Below are 21,680 nucleotides of genomic sequence, written 5' to 3'. Positions count from 1 at the left end.
AGCCAGCTGCTGCATGGGGCGGGCGAGATCTGTGCTCTAGGTAACGAGAGCACACCCGAGTGTGCTGAAGTCTTTTCAGATCCTTTGCCAAATTAATATTTTTACCTTGAAGAACTGTTTTGGAAAATGTACACCTTCGTTGTGGCAAGGCGAGTTTGCACCGCAGAATCTCTTGCCCTTGCAAAGCCTACAGCTGCTATGACAGCCTGTGCTGCCACCCAATACCCCCCGCCCTGTGTCACCCACAGGCTCTGGCAGCATCCTGTGGTGACAAGCACTCCCCACCACCAAGGAGGTGACGGGGGATGAGTGGGTGAGGCGGATGTGGAAGTGCCTCAGCACAGCTTCAGCCCGCCAGAGCTTGTGCCAGCCAGCACCCCGCTGCATCAACGCGGGCAGCAAGGCAGCTCCTTGCTTGACTGCTAATTATCCCTTTCTTTTCCCCCTTAAATTAGCTTTGAAAGCAGTTAAGCCTACTGGAAATTTGGCTTGATTGCACTTTCTTTTAACTGTGGCTTTGTTTAAATGTTAGTGTTACGGAGAGCAATGAAATGTAATTACATAAGCCATTAATGAGTATATAAAAACAATACCTAAATAAAATAAACAGCGAGTAATATCATTAATGTTTCTGGTTTTTTTCAGTTACAGCTCTTGGAGAGAGATGGGAAAGTAGAAGAGGTTTTCCAGATATCTAACCTCTGTGGCTGCGAAGCTGTACAGGTTTTGGGTAACTCTAGATGCTTGACCTGCCAGAGAAGTGGAGGTGGGGGGGGGGGGGGGCTTGGGGAGAGCCCCCCACTTGCTCAGTGAGTCCGGTGAGTACAAGGGAGCTGGCTGGGGGTTAGTTACCCAGTCTTGGTAAGGTGGAAGAGCTCCCCCGTGTCTGCCATCCCCATTGTACTCGGACGGGTGGACCACCGCAGAGCCAAGCCTGGGGGCCATGATGGGCCATGAGCCATCGGTCCCTGGGGAAGCCCAGAGCCCACTCGTGTCCAGATACAAAGCTGTGGGTCAGCACAGCCCCAACCTGCAGAGCTGGGGGTGATGGGAGAGAGAAACCCTTTGGCAAAGCTGCCCAGCTTCCCAGCCCACACGCAAACCGCATGTGCATGCAAAGAAGACACAGAATTAGACAGTTGGTACTTATTAGACTCGTGTTATTAAAAATAATAATAATCCCCCCTAAAACGTACATATCTTATATATGTTACACTATGGTCCATAGCATTTGCTAGTTTTTCTTTTTACATATTTCACAGATGCCATCACGTTGGAGGGCCAGATCCCTCTGCATGGGCACCCTCGGAATGGTATTTACATGACACATGTCCCAGCAGCCAGGACCAGGGCACCCCAAGAAGCACAGCAGAGCCTACCCTCAAATCTACATGGGGTGACTCACAAAGGATTCCACCAGCATCCTGGATCTGCCCCATCCAGTCATGCTTTTAAATTATAAAGCAAACAGACAAAGAAGATAAAAAGGCACGTGGACGTGTGTGAGGATTTAAATAGGCATTTGGGAGCAGCTCCATGTCTAAATCCCCTGGGCAGCATTGCTTCTCCCAAAAAACCCAGTGCAGCAGGCGTTGGGCACAGCTTGTCAGGCTGGGTTCCCCAGCCAGTGTTGTTCCCCCTGCCTCTGGTTGCATTTGGCACCCAGCTTTGGTTAAATGCAGACAGAAAAATAACAGTGGTGCGGGGTTGTGCAGCGCAGGGCCCGTGCAAGGCTTGCATGCAGCCTGGATGTGATGTTGCCAGCCTTCTCTGCAAAAAGCCTCTTTTCCCCAGAAAGCTGCTTGCATGGCAAGCGGGGCATGGGAAGGCACGGCCCATGTGCTCTTCTGAGCCAACTCAGCACCAGCCCCGTGAGGATGGCACAGCAGCCCCCAGTTTTGCAGCCCCCCACCCAGACTGTGCCCGTGGTAGCATCCTCACCAAGCCCTGCCCCGAGCTGCAGGCCAGGACAAGCAGCATCTCTGTGCAACCTCATGGTGCCTCCACCACCGTGCTTGGCACCCCAGCACCAACTCAGGGTGACCCAGCCTTGGTGTCCCAGGGACAGCCGAACCCACGTGCAGGGGTTTCCAGCTGGCTGTGCCAGGCAGAGGGAGAGGAAGAAGAAGTAAGATGAATTCTTGCTTTGGACTTTGGGGTGACACAAACAGGGGAAGTCAAGAAAAACATCTTCCAGGCAACAGCCTTAGTGACGATACGGAATAGCATGCTCCAGTCCTTCAGCCAGGATTTTAGGACATCCCCCAGCCAAAGGGGTAAAGCTCCTCTCCTCAGCAGCAGCCCATGGGGGGTCTGGTGGTCCTGCCCCAGCGTCTCTGATCTGCCCCAGCAGATCGTGTGCTCTGGGAGACCAGCTGGGAGACATCCTTCCTCGTCAGCAGTCCCAGATGGCAGAGCTGAAACAAGAGGGGAGAACCATCTGGGAGGATAAATTGAGAACATCAACTGCCAACACCAAAGTCCTCGAAGAGTTTTAGGTGCCCTGCTTCAAAGGAGGATAAATCAGGTGCCAAAAGAAACCCTGGAGCCTCCTGCCCCAGCAGGCTGTGCAATGAACTTTTTGGGGAGCGCAGACACATCGTGTCTCTCCTAAAGGCTGTACTGGCTTAGAGAAAGCACATGCCTTCTGTAGCCCTGCCCTGGTGAGCATCCATGCCCACAGAGAGTGATGCTTCCCTGCTCTTACATGGGCTGTGGCTGCTGAGAAGAAGCCAGCAAGCTCCCACACCCCATGGGGTGATGCCAAGCAGCCCCTGGAGCCATGGGGATGACCCCAATGGGTGTCCCCACCATGCACAACCAGAGGGTGTTCCACCACTGACTCTTGCATGAGGGCTGTTGGGTGCATGGGATCAGAGTGAGCCTGTGGCAAGAGCAGCAGCTCTGCTTCCTGAGCTCCTGGGTGCAACCAGACATAGGAAGGAGAAGAGGGCTGGGTGGCCCATATATTTCAAGGGCCATCTCATGGCAGAGGCCAGTAGCCTATGACAACCAGAATAAGAGGAACCAGGGATGGGAGAGTCCCCTCAGCTCAGCTGCAGGAGGGAAGGGAGGTTCTATGTCAGGGGTGTGGCATAGGACCAGCTCATCCAAGCCCAAGTGGTCCCACATACCCTTTGCCCTTCAGCTTCTGGCCTGCCCCCAGCTCTGCCTGTGCCTTGTGCAGGCACCCAAGCATCCATGGGACCTGAAAGATGGCACCGCAGGCCTTCTGCATCCCTGAAAAGCCTCTCCCAGCATCTCCAACAGCTTCACCAATGCACTGAGCTCCCTGACTAGGGCACCTGCCCACACAGACATCCGCCAGTGCCTAGAATCTCACTCCCCAAACTCCCCTGCCCTGAACCCCAACAGTGCTCCACCAGTGTCTTCAGCTGCAGGCTCCAGCACCACCCTGGGATGCTGGAGCCCCAAAGCACCAGACCACCCAAGGGATGGGGAGTCCACACAAGCTGCTATGGGCTCAAAAGGGCAAAGCATCATCCTAAAGCACTGGAAGACTGTGATGTAGGCTACAGTGCTGAGCCATTCAATAAGCAAGGCAAGGTTTGCAGGGAAAGGAATATCTATTGTCAGAGCACCTATTGTTTCTACTCATATTTATTATGCCAAGACTGCTACAATCTCAACATGGGAAGATACTGATGTCTGTTTGAACTGGAGACTAATACATGGTGAAGAAGATATAAAAGACCAGAGGTGGGTCAATGAAAGCTCTTCTCTCTTCCTGCCACCTCTGCCTTGTGCATCTCCTCGGACAACCCTGGCCACAGTAACACTTCCCAGGAGAGCATGCAGTCAGGCCAACTCTGATGGATGCACACCAAGGCAGACGGCCACTTGGTGTTGGCTCAACAGAAACAGGTGGAATTATGCCAGTTGGTACCAGCTGAGAATATAGGGACATAGACGTGGGTGGATTGATGATGATACATGATGGCTCCAGTCAGCCTGTCCACTCCACTCCGGGTCCTGCTGGCAGGGCAGGCTGTAGCCTTGGTGGATACAGAAGGAGAAAATGGGTGTCTCCAGGTCTTTCCCACTGGGTCGCCTGGATTATGCACCAGCATAGGTAACGGCCAGGGGGTTCTGAAGTCTGTCTCTTTCTTCCTGGTGGGCATAGCTCTGCCTGGTAGTGGCCGCCAACACACTGCCAGGGCCTGGATCCTCCCCATGGCACTGCAGCATCGCATGGGTCCTGTCCCAGGCAGCAGAGCTGGTCTGTGTAAACCCGAGGTCACCAGAGAATCAGGCCTTGCCAAAGTTCATTTGATCTTCCTGATGGAGCTCCTGGGGGTGGTCCCTCTGCAGCACTGGATGGTTTTCACTCAGCCTGCCCATATGCATATCGGGATGAAGGGCAGAAGACTCTGACCTCCCATTCCTACTGGGCAAGAAGTGCAGAGAGAGGTCTGACAGCAGCACATTGTCAAAGAGTGAGGAAAAGATGGGCCCTCGACACTGGAGAAGGGAGAGCTGTCAACTCAAATGCCAACACTGGGCAGAAGAAGACTTTGTTAAAGGTAAAAGAAAAGCCTAGAAAACGAGTGCTACGAACAGCATGCCCGGAGCAGAACATCAATTGCCTTCAAGCTCCTTCAGGCGACAGGCACCCACAGGATCTCGCTCCACTTTGCTCCTTATTAAAGGTTTGTCATTACTGCATTATTTTTAATACACACTTAGAGAAAAAGACCCCCACACACACCCACACATGCACACGCACACACAAAGAGAAACCATTGCCAAAATATACACTATAGACAGAAGAGTCTGTTCACACGCTATATATGTACAGAGTCTCTGGGCGCAGTCTGGCAGCGCACAACCAGGCTGGGGCTGAGCACAGGGTGGGATGGGATGGGTGGAAGCCCCTCAGGGCTTCACACACTTCCCCTTCTTCTCCCGCCGCTGCAGTTTCCGAAGGCGGCGTGTCCAAGCATCCCGCCACTGGATGACCAGGCTGTTTTTATCAGCCATCAGTCCCGGCCGGTCAGTGGAGTTTTCGCTGATCCCCATAACCAAGTACTTCTTGCTGATCTGAATCTTGGGGCACTTGCAGGACAGGTCTTTCAGGTGGATCCACAAGAAGTTGTCGCCACGCTTGACCCGCTCGTCACGGCACTTGTAGACAGAGAGGATGTTGATGGTGAACTTGGCCCAGTTGGCCACCGTCTCCATTTCCAGGATGTTCACCTGGACCACTGAGGGAAAAGAGGGAGAGGCACGGTGACGGGGGATGCTTTGCCTTGCTCCCCAAAAGGAAGCTTTGGCAAAGGGAACTGCCTGTCCCCAGCAGCCCCACATGCCTCATCCGCTGCACCTTTGGGAGGGCTGATGTGGGGACCCCTCTCCGTGCTGGGTACTCCCCATCCCTGGGGACACCTGCATCTCCCCCCCCCCATATCCAGCCTGTAGCTGATCCTCAGCTGCCTTTGCGGCAAAGCCCAGTATGGTCCAGGGAGGTTGGAGGTCCTTACCATAGTCCTTCTTGCAGTACTTCTTCATGTTAATCTTGTAGTTGCCCTTGGCAGGCTTGCAGTAGGAGTCACAGTCTGCAGAGGAAGAACAGAGGTTGAGCACCGAGGGGCTTGAAGCACGTGGAGTCCCAGCCCACCAGAAGGGAAGAGGGTGGAAGGGACAGCAGCAAGACCCAGTCTGGCAGAGGGTGGTGGGTACTCCACATCCCAGCACCTCCAGAAGGCTCCCGAGCCAGGGCCTAGGCTGCTGCTGGGGATGGGGGTCCAGCAAGTCCAGCTGCCACCCTGGCAGCTCACAGGGGCTGGAGGCTCAAATCCCAGCATGAACACTGACACCACATCAGCTGGGAAGGGAAACCAAGTGACTCTGAGCTCACTGAGCAGACCGTGTCACCTTCAGTGCTGATGGTGTCCTGCAGGAAAAATCAGCACAGGGGTGGCGGAGGGAGCCTAGGGACTCTCCTCGGGGATGCAGAAGGGGATGGATGGGGGAAATGCAGGTGAGGTGATGGTGGCCACCACAGCAGGCAGGGGCCATGGCCAAGGAGAGTCATCCAGAACAGCTGTGGCCCTGCAAACCTGGGTGACGTGGGGAAGAGAGGACTCAGCACCAACCCCACCACTGGCCCTGCGGGGAGGGGGCCTCCGGCCAAGGGGGCTGCGATCCTCAGGGCCAACCCAGCCCTCTGGGGCCAGGGTTGTAGGAAGCATCCTCATGGGGCAATCCCTCCAGAGACCTGCGCCTCGCTGGTGCCCCAAAAATGGGGAATGGGACTCAGGCCGGGGGGTCAGGTCAGTGAAGGAAGCAGCTCTGCTCCACCAGGTCACTCCTGCTGCCCAAATATCCCCTGCTCAGGCTGCTCCAGAATGGCTGTCCTCCACCCCACGAAGCATCCCTCCCTCAAGGAGGCTTTCTTCTGTGCATTTCTAAAGTCCCCAGATTTGCATCTCAAGCAGAGGGAGGGCAGGGAATGCCTCTTTCCTTCTCCCCAAAGGCTTTGATCCCAACAATTGCCTGAAGCAGCCGGGTTCTCCTCCTTTCTTTCCCCCTGCCATCTTCCTTTGAACATCTCAATTTGTCTCTTTCCAAATGGCATGTTTTTTCTAAGCCCATCTTTCTTCTTTTCTCTCCCTCTTGTAGGTTCTCTCTCCCACTTGGCCCCACATCCCAGGACAGAGCCAGCAGTCCCTGAAGTTGTCTTTGTTTGTGGGTTGCCACAGCAATCACTGGGGATGGAGGCTGGGTCTGGGGAAAGACGAGGGAATAACAGCACTCTGTGCCAAGAGGAGGAGGAGAAAAGAGTAAAGAAAGAAGCCCAGAAGCACAAACTTGCCCTGGGCTCTGCTGCTCTCCTTTCTGCCTGGCTCTTTTTTATCGGGGACTTTGTGCCGCCTGTTCCAAATTTGTCACTGATAGAAGTTGCACAGCACGAAGCTAATGCTTGGCAGAGGGATGTGAGCCCTGGTTCTTGGCTCAGCCCTGCCATGCTACCGTGCTGCCCCTCCGCCTGGGCTGGCAGAGCTGCCCCGGCCCCGCTGCAACCCCTGGGACAGCAGAGAGGGGCAGGGGACCCCCGTGCCAGGTGCCTGCTGAGTGCGCTTGAAGCGCTCGGCCGCGGTGCTGAAGGTGCCCCCATCCACTGCATCCCTGGGGTGTGCTACAGCCCCATCCCGGACACTGCTGCATCCCCGGGACATGCTACAGCTCCGTCCCTGACACTCCGCTCTGTCTTTTCTTGCTACCTGAAGGGGATTCCAAAAGGGAGCTCCTGCTTTATTTTGGGCAGTGCCATTTTCCTCCCCACGCAGAGTGGAGGAGGCTGGCTGTGTGCTCAAGGAACTGGACTGGCATGGAGAGACTACCAGGCGCTTTTTGGGGACGAGTGCAGGGTGTGCCCCTCCTCACCCACCACAGGGCCCAAACTGGCTCCCAGCCCTGTGTGAGCCTTCGGAGAAGATGCAGGGCCATGAGGGGTTTGCGGTGCCCCCACTGCTGGGAGCCGTGCCACCGCAGTGGTTTGCCAGCACCACGCCATGCAGGGCCAGGTGGCGAAAGGAGGCAGCCGTGGGGTGCAGAAACCACCCCGCAGCTGGCATTGGCTCTGCCATGGGCCTCTCCGTGGGCACTGGGTGCTGTGGCGGAGGAGGGTGGCACGAAGCAGGGTGTCTGCGGGGAAGACGGCCAGGGCAGCTGCCACACGGTGCCGAGCCCACGCCAGTGCCGAGCCCGGGGGCAGCGGGGCGGTGGGTGGTGAGACTGGGCTGCAGGGCAGCCTTGGCCAACCTGCCACCCATCTTGCTCAGCGATGGAGAAGAAAGAAAAGTAAGAAAAGCAGAAGGAAAACCAGTATCTTCCCTGGGCTCCTGCTCATGATTCACATCATAAAACTATGTTTCCAAAGAGACAGAAGACAGTGTTGAGAATTATCAATTTAGGGTTTGGGGATTTTTTTTTAACCTCAGCTTTGTGCCGAGGAACATTTCTCAAATATACAAATAAATTCCTGCTCAATTTATGTAAAAAACTTGGGAAGAAACAAAAGAAAAGACCAAGTAACTGGAAGCATTTCCTCTCCTTGCCTTTGAGCATGTGGCCTCCACGGCCGTGTGTGGGGCGGGTGTGGGTGCTGTGGCTGGGGAAGTGGCCAGGCGAGGGTGCCAGGGCTGCCACCCGGCTCAGTCTCCACCCGGGGCGGGGAGGTCCTGTCTGCACCTCCACAAACCCCCTAGTGCTGTCCCCACAAGGTCCCCCTGCAGCAGGGTTCTACTCAGGGTCTCAGCCCCCCATCCCTCACCGGGACACAGCCATGGACCACGGTTCCATCCTCCCGTGCCCACCAGGATGCCACGTGCTGGGCAGTGGCTCTTCCCACAGTCTCCCGGAAGCCTGGCCGCAGCTCTGCCTGCCCTGCCAGCCCAGCTGGGCAGCACACTCTCTGTCCACCCCACAAAACCATCAGGAGAAGCTGGATGGCCATCAGAGAAGCCGCTTCAGGATTGTCACTCCCCTGGAAGCTCCCAGAGCATCCCCCACCTTCCCAGCTCTCTTTTAAATTTCCCAGACGCGGTGCTACACATGCTGCAGGGTACTGGAAAGAAGATCAAGTTTAGCCTCCGCCTGCAGCCACCCTCCTGCTCACCTCCTCCAGCCGTGTCTGTGCAGCATGACAGGGCAGCCAAGCCCTGTGGAGGGGCTGGGGGATGGCCGGGACCTGCCACAATCCGAGGCTGCGAAAGCGCACCCACAAACCCTGAGATGATGCTGCATCCCCTGGGACGTGCCACAGCCCCGTCCCAGACACCGAGGCCCCCCTGAGATACGCTTACAGTCCTGTCCCAGGCACGGCTTGCTCCCACTGGTGTCCCAGGGGAGCTCCTGGCCAGGCAGTCCCAGCTCCTTGGCCATCTCTCACCAGTGCTACCATAAAGCTTCCCTGGAGCAACCGGGAGACCCACATCAGTGGCAGACTCAGCAGATGCTGGCAAGGGGTGGGAACCTCCACAGACACCAGGGAGGGTGGCTGCCACAGGCGGGCACCCACCGAATCACTGCCTGCTGATGCCAGTCTGGCATCAGCCCGTGGGGCGGGCAGCAGCACCCTGTGAACAGGAACATCTCTGCTGCCAGCCGGGAACCGGCCTCTGGGGTGGATGGACAGCGTGGGGCAAGCACCGGGTGAAGGCACGGGAGGAGGCGGTCAGCGAGCCACTGGCCCGGCATGGGCATCCCCCGCCTCTGTGGGGGGAGCACGTGTGAGAGGCGGCAAGTTCGCACATCTGGTTTACTTCTCCTCGCCTTGAAAAAAGAAGGAATATTTTGTTTTAAGAGAGATGTAACTTAATTAGGTGTTATGGCTGCAAATCTTTTACTGCTGACTTTGAATTCCTTTAAAGCCCTGTTTTGTGCTCCACGAGTTTTGTTAATTCTGCTAATGGGGAACAAGGATTTTTATTTTTTTCCACTAAGTGGAAAATATTTTAAGATAATAATAATAAAAATTATGAGAAGTGGACCCAGGACATTTTGCTGCTGAGCCAGTTGGCCGCTTGGGCAGAAAGATCAAAGCTGGACCTCAAAGGCTCCAAAGGTTCAGAAAGGCAGGAGAAAGCTGGGAAGAGCGATGCAGAGGATCTCAACATCAGTAAAAAGCCCAAATGCACCCAGGGACAGGACCCCAGCAGGGAGGAGGACGGGGAGAGGGGGGGGAAGCCCAACACCTGAGCACAGCAGCCCCAAACAATGTCCCCCCTGTTCCTGCAGCCTGGCACCTGATACCAGAGGCAGGGAGGGAGCTGGGGAAATGGGGGGAGAAGGGACTCGGAGGCTGTCTGGGCACTGGGGGATGTGAGCCCTCTCAGGGAGTGCCCTGCTTGGGGGAGAGCCCGGAGGTTCCTAGGGGAGAGGGGTGCAGGCAGCAGGCAGGGTGAGGTGCTGTGGCAGAGTGCTGCGCCCCAGGCAGAGTTGGGCAGGGCAGGATCACCTGCACCAGCTCTGATCCCCCCAGCAAATGGGACAGTAGGACCCCAACCAGGTCCCCTCTCCCCTGACGCAGACTCTGGGCAGAGGCAAGCTACTTTGTATTAAAGATATTCAAGCTAGAAGCCAGAAATCTTAAAACAACAAGCCCACAGATAAAACTAGAGGCAGTTTAAAGCAGAGCTGCTCTGCTAAAACAAAGTAAACACCCTGGTCTCCAGCAAGTACCATTTATTTTTACACAGTTGAGAATATCAGACATCACTCTAAGACTGTTCCTATTTATAAAGCGCTGGAGGGGAGTCACCTTGATTAACTCTGCTCCATGTGTCACTCTCTGTTTGCAATAAAACCATCCAAATCCCCCTTCCCCCCTCCGCCTTTTTTCCTCCTCACAAAGCCTGGTGTTCCCAGCTCCCTCCCCGGCAGCAGGCAGGGCAGGCAGGGGCAGAGGTGGCGGTGGTCTGCCCTGCCCCACGCCACCTCCCCAGCAGCGTTCCTGTCACAGACAGCTCCGCTCTTACGGCCGTCCCCGCTGTGCCAGACACGCACCCCACCGAGGGCGGCTCTCCTCCGCTGCTGCAGCGTGGAGCAAAACCCCTGCCAGATGATCCGTGCTCAGCTCCCGTCCCGACAACGGCTCCCGTTTCTGGGAGCCTCTGCGGAGCAGGGCTGGGAGGGCTGAACCGTGCCGGTGGGTGCCGGGCTGTGCAGCACGCCCAGCCTCCGCATCAGTCAGCGTGATCCGTGTGGGTGTGCGCGCACAGGGCCCAGCACTGCTCCGTGAGGAGCTGAGCTACCAGCCTCCCCCCCGACACATCTCGTCTCTCCATCTCCATCCGCGTGCTTCACTCCTTCCATAGCTCTGTACCCCTGACACTCCTCGTCCCAGTCCCCCTCCTACGGCCACCCTGTACGCACGTGGCTGCAGAGGCCATGCTGGAAGATACTCCCAAAAGGCTGAGGAGCACATCACAGGCATGCACCAGCCTGGCAGGGGGCTGCTGGCGTTTTCCACTCCTAATGTGGGGTGGTTTTGAGAAGGAGAGCTGGGGAGAAGGATGCATGCAGGGCACTGGGTCTCCAAAGAGCGTGCAGGCTCCCCCAGGATAGATGTACCCCAAACAGGGCACGGGGAAGCTCCTCATTAAATACGGAAATGAGGAGCTGAAGGTGCCCCTGCTCTCTTCCCAGGACCACATGCCATAGGATGGAGTGGAGGATGGTGCAGGATGCCTATTACTCCATGCTGGCATGTGGGAGAAGACCAAGGTCTTGGGGACTGCAGGATGAAGGGTGGCCCAAGGAGGAAAAGGGCTGCTTCTTTCTGTAGCTTCTGCCCCTCGACCTGGTTTGGGATCCCTACAGAGGGGGATGGCTAGGAACAGCCACACTTATGCTGCTGGCAGGACTGTGGAAGGAGAGGGGGGAGAGAAAGAAAGGTTGAGGGAGGTGATTCTTCCCCTCTACTCCACTCTTGCAAGACCTCCCCTGCAGTGCTGGGGCCAGCTCGGGGGCCCCCAACAGCAGAAGGATACGGAGCTGCTTGAGCGGGGCCAGAGGAGGCCACGGAGATGCTGGGGGGGCTGGAGCAGCTCCCCTGGGAGGCCGGGCTGAGAGAGTTGGGGGGGTTCAGCCTGGAGAAGAGAAGGCTCCGGGGAGACCTTCGAGCGGCCTCCCAGGGCTTAAAGGGGGGACAGGAGAGGTGGGGAGGGACTCTGGATCCAGGGGCGTAGGAATAGGATGGGGGATAATGGCTTAAAACTGAAAGAGACTAGATTTATATTAGAAGAAAGAAATTCTTCACTGTGCAGGTGATGAGACATTAGAACAGGTTCCCCAGAGCAGCTGTGGCTGCCCCCTCCCTGGAAGGGTTCAAGGCCAGGTTGGACGGGGCTGGGAGCACCCTGGGCTGGGGGAAGGGGTCCCTGTCCAGGGCAGGGGGGTTGGAACTGGATGATCTTTAAGGTCCCTTCCCACCCAAACCAGTCTGTGATCCCACAAAAAGCCCTGCTATGGCCCTCTCTGACGCATGGCCACGCGTGCCTCTGAAGAGCTGGCCTAGCATCAGCACAGCCCATCCGCTCCCACCACTGGTGACCGCCACACAGGGCACAGAGGTGCCAGGAAGACAGAGGGAATGGCAGGGATGGCTGATAGAAGAGGGGCCGTGACATCTGCCACGGCATCTGCCGGGCTACATCCTGCAGCACCAGGGAGGGCTGAGCATGGCAGTGGTGGCATAGGGTCTGGAGGTCAGCACCCAACTGTGTGGTGCTATCGGCGTGTGCTGTGTCAGGGTGGGAGCTGAGGGCACCTCGCTGGGGCCCTGGCAGCTGTGGCTGGGCTGGAAGAGGGACCCTGACCCACCAGTGCAGGCAGCATCCATGCACCCACCAGTGCCCAGCCCCAGCCGAGCCTCTGCAAGAGCATGAGCAAACCTGCAGCATGTGTGGAGATGTGATGAAGCTAGGGCAGCTCTTGAGGACCTCTAAGGACAGTGGAAGAAATGTCTCCTTCACCCATGCAAAGCCTGCAGCCGGAGCTGTCCCCTCTCCCACCGGGTGACAGCAGCAGTGACATCGATCCTCCTGTGGTCCCATGGCCCCATCAGCCCACAGAGCCAGGATAAGCAGCTCAGACACAGATGCTTCACTCCACCAGACCTGGATGGGACAAGCCCTGTGTCACCCATGACCCCGGGGAGCCCTGGCAGCCCGTGCCCCAGCACCGGGGCTCCGCAGCCTGCCCAATGGACCCCCACCACCCTGGCGCTGCGCAGAGAGCCAAGGCCCCGTCATGGTAAAAGGCACTGAGGAGAAACCTCTTGCACTGGCACCGATAAAAAGAGATCATAAAAAGCCAGCCCCCAAGCGCCGCTGAACCATAGGTGCCGTATGCCACAACTCCTGCCACAACCTGCGGAAGGGCGGCGAGGCCCTGGCAGGTTACACCCCTGCTTTCCTCCTCAGAGGGAACGGAGAAAACCTTTCCTTGGGAAAGTCCCATCAAGCTTTGTCGATCCCTTTACCAGAAATACACAGGATTTCAGATCCCAGCCATTTTTTTTTCACCAAAACTGTTTGCCAAAATTCTTCACCATTAATCTTTTTGCCAAAGGGTTTGACAGGGCTCAGCCCATCTCCTTGGTGTGATGGGGAGAGGCGAGGTGGGATGGGACATGTCTGGGCAGGGCTGGGTTAGTGTGGACTTGGCCTGGGACACAGAGCACTTACCTGCAGGCGCCTCCGTGCTGGTCACCAGGGAGGTGGGATTGATGGCAGGGATCTCTGGAAGAGAAAGGGAGAGATGTCTTAAGGAAAGGGGTCCCCAGTTCTGGGGGTGACACCTGGACAAAAGCCCTCCGCAAGCAGGATGTAGAGGTGGTTTTTTTGGGTCACCTTTGACAGCTTGTTAAGACAGACAGATGAGATGAATCTGACCTGAATATCACATGCCCAGAAATGCCCAAACTGATCTTAGTAAGTTGGGACAGTCTGAGATGCTGCAACTGCCAAGAACCATAAGTCACTGCTGTAGAGGACACGTGTTCTGGGGATGGACAGACAAACAATGCTTGGCTCCGTGCTGCATGCTCCATGCTGCACAGCACGGGGATAAGCACAAGCAAAGACAACACTTTCTCGGGACTCCTGACAACAAAACCTGGGGGAAATTCTGTCCTAACCCCAAAACTGGGGAACAATAGAGGGAGAAGAGCCAGCCCCACCAACTCCCCCCCACTGCCACTGCTTCAGCAGTGCCAGCAGATGCTGCAGGGTGGCAAGTTGTTCCTCTGTTGCCTGGATCAGATTCAGACTCATGACAACAATAAAAATGATTTTACACTGACCACAGGATCTGGCCTTGCCCCAAACCTGACCGCACTCAGGGCTCAGCTGGGTGAGGAAGGCACCTTGCTGCAGCTGAAGACACGTTTCAGCCAGCTGGAAGCGCTAACCCAAGGGGTCTTTCAGCACCTCCTGGGCTGAGGGGGGCAAGGCACGGGTGCCCCCAGAAGGTGACCCAACCATCCTGCCCTGGTCACCTTCTGGAGCACAACCACGTGGACGGGCAGCCCCTTGGCTCAGCCTCCCACCCACCGCAAGCCAGCCCAAGGAGCATCCCCTGGTGCTGGTGGGGGTCCCCGGGCACCGGGCAGGGTGCGGCGGCACTCACTGATGCAGGGGGCCACTGGCGAGCGGCTCTGCTGGTAGCCCTTGGCACAGCGGTTGCAGGTGAGGCCGGTCACACCGTCCTTGCACGGGCACTGCCCTGTCGTCTGGTTGCAGGTCTTGCCGGCGGCGCCGACAGGGTGGCAGTCACAGGCTAGGGTGAGAGAGAAAGCGTTCCGTGAGAGTTGATGCGCAATGCAAATCCCAAACTGGACCCAGTGGTGCCACCACTGGAGAGGTGAGGAGGAGGGTCCTTCCAGCACACCAGTGGAAAGCAGGCGCTGGGGCTGGCTCAGCCAAGACCCTTCGGTGCAGACCACGGCCCCACGCATGCTGAGCAGCACACGCAGGACAGAGAGCATGAAGGGCTTGGCCAGGGTACAGCACCCGCTGATGGGGATGCTGCTGATGGACCCCTGGAGACCCCACGGCTCACAGAGGCACCTGCAATCTGGTGTTTAAGGATCCTTCCTGCCCGCTTTGCAGGCAGCTGCCCTGGGGACGGCCCAGCACACATGCAGGAAGGAGGAGGGATTTCCACGGGCAGCCCTGCACCTGCTGCCAGCCTTGTCCTGTGCAAGCAACCGGAGCAGGGCCCACAAATGGGCTAGGCAAACCCTCATCTGTGGCCAGGGTGGGACTGGGGGAACCGCAGGAACAGAAAGTGGACACATACCCACCCAGGTCTGCTCTTCTCCCTCCTCAACCCCAGGGCGATGTTCCTGTTGCAGCAGGAAAAGGCATTTTCCCCACTTGTGCCCCCACTTCTGAGCTTTCCAGTCCACAGAGTTCAACCAACACCAAGCTTTTACATAAACTTTGGCCTTCTTTTTGGTTTAGGATGGTCTGAAGCGGATCTTTGTGACCTTTCCCAAACTCATGAGCCTCAACACCCATCCTGTCTCCTGGGGACCCCAGCCAAAGGCTGTCTCCATGGCTTGTCCCCACAGCCTCGCCAGGGGAAAAATCCCACCTGAGGTGGGTGAAAGTTGGGTGTCCATCCTCAGGACAGCCCTGCAGTGGCTCTCCATCACACAACACTGGATGACGGACCCACCAAGGGTTGTCTATGAGGAGGGGTGCGGGAAGGAGCAGCTCACTCAGGAAAGGACCTTCCCATCTGCCTGCCCGGGGCTGGACTGGCTCTGAGCTGGAGGAGGCTATCTTGGCCTCCATCAGTGTAAGAGTTGAACATGATTCCAAAGCAAAATAAAAACACCCCACCCTCCCCCCACCTGCCCCTCCAGCCCCCCGATGTTATCGTTTCCCTAATTTTCACCAGATGGGACTGGTGGGAGCACCACGGCACTGCTCCTCGGGCCCTCTCCCTCACAGTCAGAAACCAGAGCGAGCAGCCTCTAATGGGGAACAGATGCTTCAGCCTTATCAGATCTTGCATGGGCCTGGAAACGGACGTCTTTCTGACAAGGATATTTTGGGGGCTCAGCTGTGATAACAAATGGCAGCAAGCGAGGGAGTCTTGGCATGACGTAGGGCTGTTGGAAACATGGGGTCTTTTTTCGGCCACAACAGGCTTGTCTCCTGTCGGGGTGGCCGGCTCTCTCCAGTGAGACAGGCTTTCCTGGCTCTCCTGCAAACACGCACCGTCAGGTTATCAGGGACCCCCAGAGGTCCTGAGATCATTCAGCCCTGGGCCGCGAGGAGCAAAACCAGCAGTGATGGTCCCGTGCTTGGCCTGCCTTGGGTGACCCATGCGGACAGCACCAGTGCTTCACCCCAGGGGAGAACATCGGGCTTACCACTCTCTCTTGAACCATCATGCCCAGGGACATTTCAGCTACTTCAGGTGCATCCTGATGGTCTCTCTATGCCTACCCCACAGGGATCTTCTTCACGGGCTCGGCTGGATCCTGCAGTACTTAGAGGAAGCAGGTGCCTTTGACAAGCTGGCAGGTACGCTTCTTGGAAACCGTCCATTTCTTTGTCTCTTTTCTGATAGCAAAGGCTTGGGCTTCTGTTAGTGGGGCTGGGCATGAAGCGTCACCCATCCTCATCACCACCCGTGTTGGAAAGAGCAGCCCGGTGACACCAGCACCACCCCAGTGCTGCCCTGAACAAGGGGCTCTCGCCCCACCATTGGTGCTCGGAGGTGCTCCCAGGGCCACAGCACCCACCTCCAGCCAGCGAAGGCCAACCCAGCCCAGAGTGGCTGGGCACAAGCCCTGCCAAACATCCACTCGTCTGAGACAATGACCGTGCAGGGCGAGCTCAGGGATCCCCGCAGCCACCGCTCCTGCTCTGCATGCACAGCAACAGTCAGTGCCCTACAAAATTTATGGCCAAAGGCACGCTTCCAGCAAAGATTTATATGAGTGCTTAGCTTCACACGTTGCGGATAATCTCTTGGGCCCCAGCGGTATATTCCTGGTGTAAAGTCTAAGGATGGACATAAATCTCTGCACAATCAGGGTCCAATTCATCTAAGCAGATCCCTCTTTATGCGGTGGAAGAAGGCTTTCTACGACTCTTAATGTTTTAGCTGCGTCAGCAATTAAGGCAGTTTTGCTCATCTTACGTCTGCAACAGACATGTGTCTTTGGGAGAGGAGCTTGGTCCCTGCCAGGCCACCTTCTGGCCCCTCACACCACTGTGGTGGGATTTCCCGCAGTCCCACGAAAGTCCATTTCTCCTTCCCTCTCTGACAGGAAGAGCATCCCAGGCAGCACTCGGTGCTTACCCCAACCAATCCTGCATCCCACCACTCCAGCTGTAGCATCTCCATCCCTCTTCGTCCTGACACGACCCAGAGAGGGGCTGGGGGACCCCATCCTGGCACCAGGGCACAGCCCAGCTCCCTGCCCGCTGCCCACACACCGAGCCCTGCTGCTCGCGCCCTGCCGGCTGCCAGGATCTGGCCCATCGTGCTTGAATGGTGAATTAAGTCACTAGCTTGGAGCTTAACTCATCAAGCTGTGCTTGCCAGAAAGCATGTCTTGCACCTAATATTGAGGGTATTTTTGCGTCTTAAGGCTTAGCTGCTACTGCTTCACCAGTTTTCATTGGAGAAAGCTCACTGTTTATAGCTTTGTTTAAATTACAGGGATTAATGCACAGCCATTCTTTATTTGACTTTTCAATTACCACCATTGAATTAATCCTGTAGGTTGTTCTGCCTTTTCCATCCTCCCAGCTTTTCCATCCTGCAGCGTCCAGTGGTGACGCCGGCGGCTGGAGGGCTGGAGGGAAGAGGGAAGAGGGAAGGAAGAGCTCGCCTCCCCACTCGCCAGCCGGTGGCTGAGGGCTCTGCTCGGTTGCTGGCAAGAGGTGTGGGCTTGTGCAATCTGCAGTCGCTATTTTTGTGCCTATTTCAAAGACATCGCATCCCAGCAGGGATGAACCATGGTTTGATAGTTATTTAGCAACATGTTTTGGAGTTTGTTGAGATAAAACATAGTAGCTTCTGGCTTCTGGGCTAGTGTTTCGCCCCCCAAACACAAACCAAGCTTCATTCCTAATGCCTGCAAAACTCGCCTTTGCTGGGATGTTCAGCTTCTGCCCTGGACCAGCGCTGTGGTGGGTGCAGAGACCCTCATTCAGAACTGCAGATGTCAGTTCACAGCAGCTTGCTTCACACCTGCTTTTATCTGCTGTCATGAGCCTTGCTTTTCATTTTCTTTCTTTTTTCTTGCAGGAGTGTAGGTATCTGAGCTGTAGGTACAGGACACATCTTCCGTAAAACCAAGTCCAAACTGTCTTGTCACATCTCCACCCATTTATATATCTCTTTGGCAGCACCAGCTCCCATTCATGGCACTGGGCCGGCAGGCTCCCAGGTGCTGGTGCTACTCCAAGGAGCTCCCAATCCCAACGGATCATCCACCAGTGGATAAGTACAAGACAGGGGTGAAAACTCTCTGCTTTACTGAAGGAGGGGCAGCCAAAGGATCAGAAGCATCAGGGATTTTATTATTAACTCAGTTCCCTAAGGCAGAGCCAGGAGCTGGCTCCCAAGACCCAGTGTACTGCCTTTACTGCCAGACCCTCCTCAACATATGCACCGTAGCAGGGGACAGTCCTTGTGCACATGTTCATCTGGCTGGGCTGAACCTTTGCAGCATTTCCAAACTGTGGGCAAACACTGCCAGCCCTCTGGAAGCAGCACCCCCCGTGGACAGGGCTGGCAGAGACCTGCCCGTGGCTTGGCACGGGGACAGGCAGGTTTGTCTGCAAGGCGGGGGCTGCTGCAGCACCCCACTCCTCTGCTCCACTGCAGCCGGGATATCGCTCACTGGCGTTTCTCCTGTACAGTGGCATCAGCCCTTGACCCTCCCAGCAGCTCCTGAGCACCTTAGGCTTTTCTGCCCACATCATCCCCTCCAGAGGAGCCACCTTGAATCTGAGATGCTTTCCATCACCTTAATGCTCCACAATTACTGCCCTGCGAGGATGGTGGAGCAGGACTAGCCCTCACAGACCACAGGCTGCTGCCTGAATTAAGCAGGCGCAGGCAGATGGAGGCAGCCAGGGCCCCTCTGCTTCCTCCATCCTCCGCCCTGAAAACAGAGGGACCTGAGTCACCGCCTGGGTAGGAAGCACTGAGCCTGCAGTGTCCCCCGTCCCACAAAACCGTATCCAGCTCTGACACACACGTTGAGCTGTATTCAATTACCCTCCTCCCTGCTTACAGCACCTAGCCCAATCCTGCTTTATTTATTATTATTATTATTATTAGTAGTAGTAGTAGTAGTAGTATTAGTATTTTGGTAAGTGCTCTCTTCCCTGTCTGGACCCTCAATACCCAGCACAGAGTCAGCACTGGGAACCCCAGGTCCCACAGGGAGGCAAACACCTGCAAGGCTTCCACTTTTCTTGGGATATTATCACATAATTTTGGTAGCAAAAGTAGAAGGATCCGGTGAACCAAAGGAGAGCAGAAACCCCTTGTTCGGGGAGGGGTGGGGAGGTTGGGCGCTACCCGCAGAGGATGGGAGGTGAGGTGGAGGTGGCACAGCCACCCCAGTGCCTCGTGAGCCCCAGTGCCAGTCAGGGTGATCCAGGGCTGCCCGCAAGCACCCAGCACTCAAGGAAAATCCTCACAGAAAACAGGAATTTTGCTGCAGCTGCCCCAGTCCAGCAGTGCTGCATCAGGAGCCAGGGGCTGCTGGCATCCCTCTCTGGCCTCAGTCGGAGCCAGGACCCCTCCCAGGAATGGGACATGACCCGGGATGCTGTGCTACAGACCTTTGGGATGCACGCCTTGTCCTGCCTCCTCCTCTTACTCCCTCCCAGTGCCTCCCAGTGTCACACCAAGGATGCTGCCACCTGGCATGGTTTTACAACCTGGTTGCCACCTGGCACGAGCCCTGTCGATGGGAAACCCTTGCTGCTGCTGGGGGGCTCCTGTGACACAGCTTGGCCAAGGCCGTGGGGCTGGGGAGCCGCGCATGGTCCCCTGGGGACACGCGGTGCTGAGGTGTCAAGTCAGCTGCTTGGGTTATTAAAAATGGCTAGCTGGCCATGTGCTCACGAGCTGGCTGCAGGCAGGGCTCCCCCTGAAAGCGCCTGCTCAGCTCTGCTCCCACTACCTCTGTGGCATCGGTCAAACGTGGGAAGTTTCTCCATTTTCTCCATCCTCTCAACCGCTCCCATGGGGACAGGGATGGGGAGAGGGAGGGGTGGCTCACACAGCACAGGAAAAGAAGGAATTTTACCTATTCCATCCCAGACACAAATGAGCCATGCCTACAAAAACTAATGCACCCAAGAGGGGAAACCCAAAAGCCAAATCCTTCAATTCAGGTCTGTGGCCACAATGTTAATGGTCCAAAACCAGCTCCAGCAGTTCCCGTAGGCCCTACATAAACACACTAGCACCATGTTCTTACAGCAGCGAAGGTGCCTGGTGCCCACAGAGCTGAGCAATGCACCAGAGAGGGATGCTGCACTCCCTTACAGGAGGTACTTGCAATCTAAGCTGGAAAAAAAAAGATCAGAGATGAGTTCCCGGCCTCAGAGCAGCCATGGCCAACCTCCTGCCTGCTCCAGTGTTTGAGCCTGGATCCTGCCAGTCCATGGGGATGGGCAACGTGTTTTGCTTATCTCAACTTCTTCGGTGAAACTATTGTTTTGAGGCTCCACAGAGTGATAAGAGAAACCAGACAGGCTTGGCCAGGAGCTAGAGGAGGGAGAGGAAAGTTGCAGGTCCCACAACATTTAGCACAGGCTGGGGACCTTGCGAGGTCAAGTTGCGGCTTGATGGCTTGGAGATAGTATGGCTCCTGGCCAGCTCAGGGGACGAGCCACCCTGCCCACAGGCACCGAGAGCCGTAGTGCTCAGCATCCCCCCCAAAACAGGTCCCATAGCTGAAACGCACGCCAGGGGGTCCTGCACTGTAGCCCAGCAGGGAGATGGAAACCTCCATCAGCATCCCTGGCCCATCAAGGCAGGGAAGTCACCACGGGTCATTTTGTGAAGCAGCTTGAATGCTTTCATAAGTGTTTATGGCCCAGACAACGTCAGTGTCAGAGACGGGTTTCCAGCACATTTAGTCACGTGCTTTCTCCAGTGCCTGCCCAGCATCTCTCCGACTGTGGAGACGGTAACTGGGGCCACAGCAGGACCCTTCTGGGATGGACCAGGCTCCTGAGAGCCTGCTCACTCCCTGTCCGTCATCCTCCGCATCCCTCGAGGAGGTGCTGGGCTCGAAGTGATCTCCCTGCCTGGTGCCCTTGGGGTGGCACAAGTGACGAGGGTGACTGAGGCTGGAGGTGACCTGCAGTTGCCAGAGGGAGCAGCTGAGCTCCGAGCAGAGCAGAGGGACGTCCCGAGGATGGGAGGGAAGAGCAAGGAGACCAAGAGAGGTTGTATCACCCGCACTGCCGGCATGGAGACCCCCCCAGCTTACCTTTGCAGGCCTTGCGGTCTGTGATGGGCTTGCTGAGGTCGCGGTAGAAGCCCTCCTTGCAGTAGTGGCAGTGCCGCCCCGCGGTGTTGTGCCGGCAGTTGAGGCAAACGCCTCCGCTCTTCCTGCCCGAGAGCTTGTACAGCTCCATGTTGAAGCGGCAGCGCCGGGCGTGCAGGTTGCAGTTGCAGGCTGAAAGGAAAGGAGAGAGGATGAGGGCTGGAGGCGAAACCTGGGAACCCCCCTGGGTGGGCTGGAGTTGCCCCAGTGCCCTCTGCTGCCGCTGGGGGCCAGGGCTGCCCACGCTGGGGGAGTGGGATGGGCAAGGCAAGGCACGGCACAGCTGGCCCCAGCGTGCCATCCAGATGTGCAGTATCCGCTGCCCCACGGGGCCAGTGCTGGGAGGTCAGGGCAGAGGAAAAAGGGCACAGGTAGGGACGGGGCAAAGCAGGCACGTGTGGGATGGAGGGGTGCAGCTGGGGGGTCCGGCAGGGCCAGCAGGGCATCTGCAGCCCCGCCATCCCCCCGCCACTTCCACGGCAGCTGGTTCCAGTGACAGAGCCTGGCCAGCCTTTCGGCAAGACCACCCGCCTCGTACCGGGGTCTGCGACGGCGTGGCCCCTGCTGCCTCGCAGGGTGCCATCCTCAGCGTCGGCAGCGGAGC

General features: G+C 56.9%; 1 protein-coding gene across 1 annotated transcript in view; it reads right to left on the bottom strand.

The window, feature by feature from the left end:
* Positions 1-1,143: 1,143 nt before the first annotated feature.
* NTN3 (netrin 3) overlaps positions 1,144-21,680 on the bottom strand; it is a 39,783-nt gene continuing 19,246 nt past the window's right edge. Inside the window, exons 4-8 of the mRNA XM_042798906.1 lie at positions 21,020-21,208; positions 14,158-14,307; positions 13,215-13,268; positions 5,502-5,576; positions 1,144-5,225 (exon numbers count right to left, since the gene is read on the bottom strand). Of these exons, the coding sequence (XP_042654840.1) occupies positions 4,897-5,225; positions 5,502-5,576; positions 13,215-13,268; positions 14,158-14,307; positions 21,020-21,208 (797 nt within the window). The 3' untranslated portion in view covers positions 1,144-4,896. The remainder of the gene's footprint in view (positions 5,226-5,501; positions 5,577-13,214; positions 13,269-14,157; positions 14,308-21,019; positions 21,209-21,680) is intronic.

Source organism: Tyto alba, unplaced genomic scaffold (genome assembly GCF_018691265.1).
Source record: "Tyto alba isolate M040663 unplaced genomic scaffold, T.alba_DEE_v4.0 Super-Scaffold_28, whole genome shotgun sequence".
NCBI classification, from domain to species: Eukaryota; Metazoa; Chordata; class Aves; order Strigiformes; family Tytonidae; genus Tyto; species Tyto alba.
This window is presented reverse-complemented; position numbering and strand designations above follow the sequence as displayed.